This window comes from Cryptomeria japonica, chromosome 1, assembly GCF_030272615.1.
Source record: "Cryptomeria japonica chromosome 1, Sugi_1.0, whole genome shotgun sequence".
NCBI lineage: Eukaryota > Viridiplantae > Streptophyta > Pinopsida > Cupressales > Cupressaceae > Cryptomeria > Cryptomeria japonica.
Window position 1 is genome coordinate 578,471,062 of NC_081405.1, and position 11,849 is coordinate 578,482,910.

The window sequence follows — 11,849 nt, forward strand, 5'->3', positions numbered from 1 at the left end:
ACCAAAAAATTGACTCTAAATGCTTTGCTGGATAGATGGGTTTTAATAAGGCTCCTAGAACCTTAAGTAGAGAAAGAGGCTTAAACCAAACAGACTCCATGCAGATGAGTTCCATTAGTATCTCCACCTTTATAGGAGAAAAGGAGAAGAAACCTAGTAGCAAGGAGAAAGAAACAAAAGTACACCCAACCTCGAACAACAAGGCATCCAAAACCCCCAGCAGGAGCCATCCCACAAAGCTCATCCCATAACTCTTCCCTTCTATGGAAAAATGGTCCACCTCAATAGGACAAACTGGGAGTAATAGTAAGATGGCAGCCTTAAAGTCACTAGAAAACCTCTTGAAAATAATAGGCAAAGAAACTCACACATTGTCATCAAGAGGAGATCCAACAAGGCTACATCAGAAAGGCAAGAAAATCTCCCACATAAAGGCCCCCTATAGTAGAAGAACCCTCCCAAGGGAAAAAGATGACCCAAGGGGAGAGGAGAAACTAGAAACTGAAAGAAGATCCACACACTAGAAGCTCCACTCGGGTCCCAAACAACTTTTACACAACCAGTGAAGCAACAAGCAACCAGGCCAAGACGAAGAACACACCAGGAAGGAGTTGCCACCACTAGGCATAAAGAATGAACCCTCAACCTCACGAGAGGTAGGGGCAACTAGACCTCGCCTAGCACAACAAACATCATTCCATCTTTATCATCTTCATCATCTTCTACCTCATACTCCTCCTCACCTGCAGAAACTCAAATGCCTCCACGAAAGCCTCTCCTGCCATGGCTAGGGCAAAGAATAAGAAAAGAGGAGAAAACAGGCACAGAAAAAGCTCTAAAGAGTAAAGCCTCCAACAAAGGAAGAGAGGAGAACTCCAACCCTCGAGTAGGATAAAACCTCAACACATTATAAGAGGACACCAGAAATGCAACCAGAGCATACCCAAGAAGCTTCAGATCCTCACACCAGCTGATTTTGCAATATAAGGCCCAAAGAGGATCCTACCACACAACCAAATCCCTCTCAATTAGTGGAGGACAAAACCCAAGAATAGAGGCAAAGGGTGTTGAAGCCACCCCCACTAACAACTCCCATTGCAAGAAATTTTTTTTCATTGTGCGAGACATAGGAGCCAAGTCCAACACAACCTCCATTGTAATCTCTCCATCTCCATTGTCTAGGTCATCCATTTCTTCTGATCCCTTCTCCTTACCTGAAACCCTCCCTACACATCGCTTCCCAGTCCCTGCGCTTCGCTTCCCGCTCACCATCATTTCAAACTTACCTATTCACAAGCATAGTTAGACAACAATAATAAATCAAATTATTTGCTATCATTTTTTCATCAGGTTTACTAGGGAATTCCAAGCATATTATCATAAAATCATCTCATTTATAATTTCTCAATCTATCTAACCATCTATGGATGAAAAGAATGTAGCAGTTTAGGATTGTATTAGCTATGTGTGAAGTGGGGTGTTAAAAGTTCTATCCTTGAAGCAAATTGTAATTAAGAGATCACAGTAATCTCGTCAATTAAACTAATTAAGGAGATGTCCATTAACATTCAAAAATATACCTCTCAATTTAAACTCAAATATTATTTTCATATATATGCACAAGCTCCTGAACAACTAATATATTTTGTTTTTTGTTTTTTTTTAGAATCTTTGCCAACAACATTATTATACCCTAAAAATCCACTAGTCTTCAAAATAAACTCCAAACAGCAATTCTTGGAATAGGTTGTCCCAAATTGGTAATGAATAATTATGAACATGTAATTTTATATTTATATTTTTCAAATGCATGGACATCTTCATATCCGTATTTATATCCACCTGGAACAAGAATAGATTTTAAAAAAATACATAATTTAATTACTGGTACCATATTTTCTTATCTTTAAATTGTATTTTTTTTCTCTCTATCTAATGGTCTTTCCATTAAGATAGAAGAAAATGGTATGTTTAATGAAGTTTTTCCTATATTCCCTTAATTCAACATATGACCAGGCAAAGCGTTTCTTAGGCAGCATTAATATTGCAACCATAATTGTTTTCTGTGTTGGCTTTGACTTTTTATCCATGTATAACATTTACAAATTGTCTTAATACCTAGATTTAACTTATATAATTTTCTTTTATAAAACCAATATTATTCCTTTTGAAATTGACAAATTTGAAATTTCCATCCCATATATATATATATACTAAATGAAGCATAACTCAATATCAACTTTATATATATATGCTAAATGAAGCATAACCTAATATCAGCGTTAAACCTAAGTGTCTAGTGCAGAGTTTCAAACATATCCTTCAATAAAAAATAAAAAATTAACTATAAATTTATTAACAAAATCTAACTATTCCTCTACAACCAGATGTGCCAAATAATAGATGTGCCAAATAATAGATGAGATGATATTCCAACTTAAAAATCCATTAGTAGACCTCTTACTGGCATTAACTAATAATTTAAATAAAAAGATTTAAACAGTAGAAGAAGCTAGCCATTATTAGAGGTTGTGGATGTAACGTCCTCGCTCTGAGAATCTTGAGTTCCATTTATCGGATTGACTAAGCGAGTTCTACAGAGGGGACAAGTATTACGCCTTTCCAGCCATTGAAAAATGCAGCGAGTATGGAATATGTAGGATTCATGACAAGGCATCTGTCTAGCGTCTTCATCCAGTTGAAAAGGTTCGGTGCAAATCGAACACTCAGATTCAGATTCTGCGTTAACATGATCGGTTGCAATTATTATTTGAGTTAGCCTCTCCTCATCCTCTCTATCAGCTGCCAACTCAAAATCCTCTCTATCAGATTGGATACTCAAGGATAATAAATTGTGTGCCCTCAGAATACTGTCGCAAACTAGTGAGCTGCCTGGAATGTTTTCAATGTATGGAATGTTTTCAATCTCTGTTAGTGCCCTCGATAAAAGGTCTATAGCTTCCCTTAGTAGCCGGCGACGAGTCGTATCATCTACTTGTGTGTTGTTGGTACTCATATTTTATTACTGAGAGAAAGACTTTCTTGTGACTAAGGCTTCCAGTCGACTCAGATGTTACTTAAATTCTGTTATTGTACTTATGTTTCCAATTTTCCTCTGGATTTATACAAATTTTCCATTAAAGAAAGCGCTGTCAGCCGACCAAGAAATTAAGATGCTTACATTTGTGAGAATGGATGATGACTTTTCAGAAACCAGACTTTATTAGTTCCTGCCAAGGAACTATTGCGGAGGGGCAGTGTTTAATTTGTGATAAAAACATTTTCTCTTTACCAATCAGAAACTAGCTTTTGCCCTTTAAAATTATGAACTCTAGAGGTGCTCAGAAGTTAACTATGCATAAATTTGTTGGCTTATTATTGGCCTTGCAGGGGGCAGTAGAAACTTGTAGTCTCCCTATGCGAGAGAACGCGTGAATTTCAATGTCTGGGATTAATGCCGTCTGCAACATTGCAGAGCTTGGTATTCGTAAATTAATTTATAATGTTCTTAAATTTACTCAGCGGCATCGTCTGGGTCATTGAGTACAGTAGAAGAAGCGGGGAAAATGTCTGGCCGAGGGCATCGCAGGCCTCCTTCTACATTCATCATGCCCAGGTATAGCTTTTTAACTAGAACCAAAATCCAATATACCTATTAGTTTTTAATGTTTTCACTCAAGTAAACCCTAGCGGTCTTACCCGACCTCTAAGCGGCCATCCAATAGATCGAGGCATTTGATTTCTATTTTCTTAATTAAGGGCGATCTAAGCTGTGAAAGTCACCTGGTTTTCTCTTTCTTTTCCTAAATATAAGCCATCAAATTTCTGGTATTGCTTCTTGTTTTTTTCCAAGTAAAAGCAATCTAAGCCTTCAAAGTCACCCCGGTGTTCTAATTTACATTCAATTTGACGTAGCGTGGGTCCCCTATATTCAGATGCGAATGAATCCATGAGCTCGGATCTTAGTCTCAATTTTTCCATGAACTCAGGGCAAATCCAAGTCCAGGTCCAGTAGGATCAATAGAGCAAGAACACTGCTACCAGTAAAGTGAGAACATCAGTGACTGGAAAGACAAAGATCCTTTATGCTGATTTCTCTTTCTACACCATCAAAACCACCTGGTGTTTGCATATTTTAGTTGAATTCAATTAATTATGTCGTTCCATATCTGCCGAGGCCTGTTGAACAATTGGTTCTCTTGATTTTTTGTGGAATGCAGATTTATTTACTCGTCATTTTATCAACTGCTCTGTCGTTTAAAAATTAAAAAAATACTCGCCTGACTCAGGAATACTAGCAAGTCAAATAGGTTTGGCACGAACTTGTGGGTCAAACTTGCCACTGAGTATTTTAAAGAGTACTAGCCTGAAATGCAAGTCCAAATGCAAAACATGGTCAACAACAATATATTACAGTCCACCCCAAAAAAAAAATCAAAAACTTATCAGTCGTAGTTGACAGGTATTTAACATTTTTCCAGTTTTTTTAAGCATTCAATCTAAATTTCTAGTACTCATCTTATTTCTGATTTTGAGTTAGTTTGTAGCAGCTGCTAGGATTTTTTTCTGATTTTTTATGTTTTGCCAGGGTTTCATTCCATTTTTTAAAAATTGAAAATGGCATGCACAGGTAGGAGAGGTTGTAGCAATCCTATAGACCCTACTTGGGAAAATATCAGAGTAGTTAACAAGCCAATAATGGTAATTTGTAACTATTGTGAGTTGCATGTGAGAGGAGGCATATAAAATTTCAAATATCACCTTGCACAGAGCAGTTTCTGAGATGTTGTGGTATGTAATGTAGAGTCTCCAGAGCTTGCGTAAGAGGTTAAAGATCTCCTTGAATTTATACCAATAAGAATTAGAGGGTAATTTTCCTTCTATAGGGAAATAACATAGCTTTTGCACCATCTAAGTGTATAGCTAGTTATTTTGAGTTCTAAAATATATATCTCTTGCTAAACAAAGAATCCATACTTACCAAAAAAAGCCTCCAGTGGTCCAAGTCAGAGGTTGAATGCTCTTTAATCAAAATGAGCATTGTAAGACTGCACATCAAATGTTGCTTTAACATTAAAAATGGAGAAAGTCTATACTTTTGATGGATTATTTGAAAACATTTAGGAAAACTTTTACAACCTTTTATAAAGAACCTTTGAAAGCATGGCTACAATTGGTACTATATTTATCTGTATATATGAAGTAAAAACTACAAACAGAAGTGAACCATTTTAGAGTTAGGTATTTGTCCCATTTTCTTATCATTTACTACAAGGATAACTCAGTCATAATACGCAGCACAAATGTATACCATGTGCTTGTCATCATATGCTCATTTCAAATGTTGAACGTTCAATTCCCTTAATGTATCCAAGAAATGTTGTTTTAAGTATGTGGACAGTGAATAAAGTATAGTATTGATTCTCGCTGCAATTTCTACTTTGAGCTAAATGAAAATCTACCCTTAGCCACAAAACTTTTATAATTGGCATGCTTTCTCTTATGATTTGTTTTTTCTTGTAAACCAGGTGAAACTGATTTTGTTGGCCATTGGAACTCAACTCAATAAAGTAACCTTTTATAGATTCAGTATTTTCTTACCAACCTCGTGAAACTGACTGCTCTTTAACATTGGGACTTCATAAGTTGTTATTTTACAGAATCTTACATCCTATTGTAAATTCAATTCTGGGGTGAAAGCCAACGCACTATTACTGAACTTGAAAAATTTCAATAGAAATGAAGAATGTTAGCAAGGTGGACCTAAGATTTAATCTAGTTGCCAAGCTACTTTGTTTTGTTAAATGTTTGAATTTTGCCAAGACTTTTAATTCCCTTCAATTCGTTTATTCCCTAGCTTTTTATAATGTCTAAAGACAGTATAATTCTAATGTTGCGAACTTCTTTTTTTCTATTTTCATAGTTTTATTTAGGCTTCTATTTCCAAAATATACGTCCTTAATTTTCATATTTATTATTTGAATATATTCAACTATTAGCACTGATGCACTTGCTGCAAGTTGCTACCCCGGTTTAATACATATATATAGAAGAATGAATGCAAGATGCTTTCTTAGTTTCCTTCTTTGTTAGCTGATGTTGAGCTGATTGATGATCAGGAGGACCAATGTGTTAGATGATTAATTTTTCAAAGTGCCCACGAAAGATGAGCTTGGTGTATAACCAATTTGTATACTGCAACTGTACATCTGTTTGGAAATGAGCTGCTCTTATGCTTGTTGCAGTGTTCCTCAGTGTTGGCCTTGGCGTGGATACTGACGTTATATGTGAAAATGCTCATCTTGTAAGCAAAACCTCCATAGACCATGCTGCTACATATAAACATTATGGATTATATGGCATGCATTTAGATAACTATCAAGTCTTTTCTATAATGTTTATTACATGATTAAAAGCTATACCTATTTAAGGAAATTTATACATCCCTAGTAATCATTTCTGTACCATATATTAAGCTTCTAAGATTTTTGACAATTTTGAGAGATGGCCTCTGCTGTCTGGTGATGATGCAGAAGCATACTTAATGGATTTTATGTTAGTTGAAGACTAAATTATATTCGTGCTTATTTTCTAATATTATTTTGTTTGAGTTATAATTGCGTAGCTGTTTACTTTTATCTATACTCGACCAGGACCATATTCGATTTTTTCAGCAATTCTTGATCACCAGGGTGTATTAATTCACCAAGGAAATTGCCTGATGCTTATATGAACTTGTTTTGATATAATGGCTTCATTTAAGTTTCCTCACTTGCAGAGCCCATTAATTAATACTTTCTAGTTAATATATCAGAACAATCAGATTAGCCTGACTTGCATGAAGCTTTTATTTGGGAACGTATCTGGAGCAATGGCTATCTCCTCCCTTTGAGAATTTGAGAAACCACCTTATCAAGTTCTTAACCAAGGACATGCATCAGGAGTTGGAATTGATTGTGATTTTTCAAGAAACTCTTCAAGTAAAGTCAACTTGAAAGGCCACACAAGTTATTTCTTAAAACTAGTCATGCTCTTTATGGCTCTGCAAAACGGGTTTAGCATATAAATGTTTTAGTATAGTTTCTGCCCACTTTGTCTTTTTTTCTAAAGGATTTGGTTACAAAATTTGGTTGCCATATAATACAGGAGTCTGTAATTCCATTGTAAGTGTAATTCTCTTTGCCTGAGAATTGTATGCATATATGTCAATAAATTGTAATCGAACTGTGTTGTCCTTCGGAAATGGATAAGCATACATGTCAATAAATTGTAAGAAAGCTGCTTTGTTTTAGGAGTTATTAATTGTTGGGATGATATCTTTAGAGGACTAACAAGTTGGAATGCGATCATCGACGGGTTGAACAACGGGATTGACCCAACCTAACCATTCCTAGTGCAACTCTCCTTTCTTTCCTTTGCATTTAAGGGATCACATTTCCCTGTAACAAAGAAATAAATCATGTTAGAGAAATCTGATTTTTCTGAATGCACTTGTGAAACTAAAACCTAAATTTCCACCGCGTTTTATAGGATTAATTTTTCTGTCAAAAAAGTGCTCAAGTAGTTGATTGAAAACTTCTATGATAAATCAACATCATGTGTATGATAACATCATGTGTATGATAATTTCTTGAAAAACCCAAATATTAAACTTAAATTAATGTTTCGAGGGATAATTCATATTTGGATCAATCATCTAATTTATTTAGGTCTAGAATTTTGATTTTTTAATAATCTATCATTAAGAGATTTCATATTTGGATGAATCATCTAGTTTAATGGGTTTTTAATAATCTATTAAGATAAAATAAATTCCTTATTTGGATCAATCATCTCACTAGATAGGCATTTAGGTCAGGTGTTTGCAGGAGCATTATTATTGCAGGCGAATGGCTAGGCCCATTTGCAGGCAGCATTAGCCTTGGTTGTGAGAAGACTACAAGGTGCAAGCATAGTTCTTAAGCACTTTCAAGTAGTTGGTTCTTTATCTTGGCTTGACCTTTGAACAGAGGCTACAACATGCCTCTAAAGCCATATAAATCTGTTTGAAACCACATTTTTGAAATATTTCCAAGAAAAATTATTTAACCTTTTTTAACCTTTTACAAACTGCTCCCTCAATTAGTGTTTGGTCACATGTTGGATGAGCTAGCCCTTAAGTGCTATATTTTTTTAGCCTTTACTTGGATAGAATTTGTTGCTTTTCTCTTTTTTTTTTTCAATTCCTAGCTTTTGCCAAGTTTTTCCTAAGTTGAATATTTTTAATTTGTTGAGTCCAAGTCAAGTCCAACTTGTGAACTATTGTTTAGCATATGGAATATTCATCTTAGCTTACAGATCAACTTATAACATAGGAGGAATGCAAATAAGATCAGATGTGGGGAGAGCTAATTTATTCAAATGTAATAAAGTGATAGTCAATTTACCTTCTGAGTTATAGATAGTGATATATGCATAAACTAATCTAAAATTCCATGCTTTTGTTTAAGCTAAAACATTTCAGCACTGAATGGTAATAAAAGCTTTCGTCCTTAACTTTTGTATATCTCTTCGTTTAGAGGCTCTTTTGTGCATACTCAGCATGAGACTATTGAGGAATGCAATTAAGATCATATGTGGGGAGAGCTAATTTATTCAAATGTAATAAAGTGATAGTCAATTTACCTTCTGAGTTATAGATACTGATATATGCATGAAGTAATCTAAAATTCCATGCTTTTGTTTAAGCTAAAAAATTTCAGCACTGAATGGTAATAAAAGATTTCATCCTTAACTTTTGTATATCTCTTCTTTTAGAGGTTCTTTTGTGCATACTCAGCATGAGACTAATTATGAGGTCAGTTTTTAGATTTTGGTGTTGGCAGGCTGTGTTCATGAAGTGTAGGTGACAACAACTGGAATCATAATCATGTTGTATCTTGCACAATAGTATGTATTAGAAAATTAATTTATCATATTTTAGATGAACATGATTTAAATTAAAAATCTCATTTTTTCTGATCTATATTTTTCTTGGATTTTAGGCTCTTATCATATCAGATCATTTTGTTTTTAATTTGTCATGAATTCAGGGCACTTGGCTATTTCTAGGTGTATGAGACTAATTTGAATCCTTGTGAAAAGGTTTTTGCTACATCATATACTTCATATTGCAACTTCAATGGAGTTCACTTTCTCCATCTGTTTTTGCTTGTAGATATCCACATTTTGCATTGGATGGTTTCTTAAAAAAGAAATAACTAAATGCAGAAACATAATGAAGATTTAGGAATGGTTATATTCCTCTGTTATTTTTACAATTTAGGCTTGAGGTAGCCAACCAATTGAGAAAACGAATAAGAAGCACCTACTATCAACATCTTCAGTCAATTCACATTAGCAGAGATGTATAAAGTGTATTCAATCTATTTTTGCCATGATACAATGCATTACTACAATGTTACAAGTCTGTCATCAATAAAACAAAACAAACACAAAAAGTTCTTGCACTTTTGGTAGGAACTTCACTGCTCTCCAACAACACTTGTTTAAGTTATGTTCTCTTTCAGTATATATATTTGTTAAAAGCTCATTAACCTGATTTGGAAAGTTTATCTTTTTCATTTTGAATTAATTTGTTAATGTTTTATTAAGCAAAAATGTTTTAAATGGTAAGAGATGTTTATTGTAGAATAGACAATTAAGATGTTAGAATATATAAATAATGGTCAAAGATAAAAACACATTTTTAGTTCTTGTCAGAATAGAATATATATTTTTTTTCAATAAAAGTGGATTATTCCACTAAATGTTTTTATTAATATTTTTTATTTTTTACACAGGATTCAAAGAGCATACCAGAGGAAAGAACCCTAGGAAGAAAACCTCTGGTCACAGGTCATAAAATAAACCTATAGTATCTGACAGATTAGTTTATGCACCCCGCCCAAAACCACATACAAAATGTGGTCACAACACATATAATATCAGTTTTGCATAGAGCCCATATGACAATTTACCAAAAAAACCCATCGGATAATTTTCAAATGTAGACTCCACAGCTGCTACCAATGGAAGAAGACAAAATTTTCCAAAGCCCTGTGCCAAATCCCATGAGCCAAAAACCTTCCTGCCAAAACAGAAAGTATCAAAAAACCTTTGGAAAAACACTATTGTATCAAATAACATGAGCTTGAGCTCTCCTTTAGACAACGAACATGAATACTTGAAATGAAAGGGGAAAGTGGGAATAATTATCATCATAAAATTTTACATCAATAGTACTCAAGAAAATCATATAACTATTGCTGCAAACCTTCCCATACCCTAGAAGGAATTTCCTCAAAACCCACCTCTCGCTGATTAGCATTGCTATCAATGGCTAAATTTGCTAAATAATCCACAATCTTATTAACTTCTCTGTAACAATGGGATACTAAGAAAGATTCAAACAATTCTAATTTTTGTAAAATGGGATCAAGTATATACTGTAAATTCCAACAATTCAATTTCTTTTTCATAACACATTGAATAATCACCATAGAATCTCCTTCAATTATTAAGTCCTTAATTCCTAAAGAGATTGCCATATCCAATCCAAAAGACAAAGCATGAAATTTTGCATAATTGTTAGTTTTAAAACCAATAGCATGACACTTAACTTGAATAAAATTTGCATTGTGATCATAAATTACCATGCCTACCCCAACCGGCCTAGGGTTACCATGAGAGGCCCCATCAAAATTCAGTTTAAAGTGCTCCTGTAGAGGAGGTTTACATCTAGAAAAGCATCTCTTACCTATTGCATCATTCTTTTTTAAAATTGAGCCATGAGAGGGTAAAACTGACAGCAACTTCCAAACTCTAGTAACTCTACTATCCCAATGCGTAAAAGAAGTATGATTTTCCAAATTCTTATAAATAAATGACAAAGCAACCTCAGAGATTGAAGACTCAATTTTTAATAGAACCTCAGACACAGGAGACCTTGTTTTTTTAAATATCATGTTGTTTCTCTCTAGCTAAACATTCCAAATCATAATAGATGGAGATATGATCCAAAGGCATGGATAAAAAGATGAGGCAAACATAAAGGGCCAAGATCTGAAATGGGAAATGTGATCCTTACCAATAACAAAGGATATATTTAACTTCTCAAACAACCACTGCCAACATTCATAAGCATAATCACAATGTAGGAACATGTGTGAAGAAGATTCTAAATTTTTGTTACAAAGGACACAAGGGAAAACAATAGTAATACCAAGCCTGTCTAGTCTCATACCTGTAAGGACTCTGTCCTTAACTACCAACCAAGAAAAGGCTCTAGCTTTAGGAAGACAAGCCAAATGCCGAAACAACTTATAAGACCAAGATGATAAATCTTTAGTAACCATAAGAGAGTTGTAACCATCTTTAACAGTGTACTTACCAAAAATATTCTTTGTCCAAATAAGTTCATCCTCAGAATCAGAAAGAAATACAATTCTATCCCCCAAAATCTTCTCAAAATCTAATTTCATGCTTTGATCAACATCTAAGAAATCAATTGACTTCCATCTAGCTAGCTTAAGGGGTCCACTAGTCACAATTTCAAAATAATCTACTACAAAAACACCCCAAAGGGAGGAAAGAACAGTGATCAGAGGAGACCAATTCCTAATATTCACCAAAGGTGTGTGTCCATTCCATACTTCATCCCAAAATTTGACCTTTCTACCATTATGAACAATCCATGAGAGATGAGGCAAAATAACTGATCTACATTTACAAAGGAAATTTCAAATAGCAGAACCCGAAGGCAAATTTGAGACTTTAAAAATGTACTCTCTTATTCCATTATTTAAATATTTGGCAAACATAATTTGTGC

At 34.3% G+C, this 11,849-nt stretch overlaps 1 protein-coding gene across 1 annotated transcript; it reads right to left on the minus strand.

The window, feature by feature from the left end:
- Positions 1-2,512: 2,512 nt before the first annotated feature.
- On the minus strand, positions 2,513-3,016 carry LOC131028369 (uncharacterized). Its single transcript, XM_057958636.2, has one exon. It carries the CDS (start codon positions 3,014-3,016, stop codon positions 2,513-2,515), a length of 504 nt encoding a protein of 167 aa, XP_057814619.2.
- Positions 3,017-11,849: the final 8,833 nt, after the last annotated feature.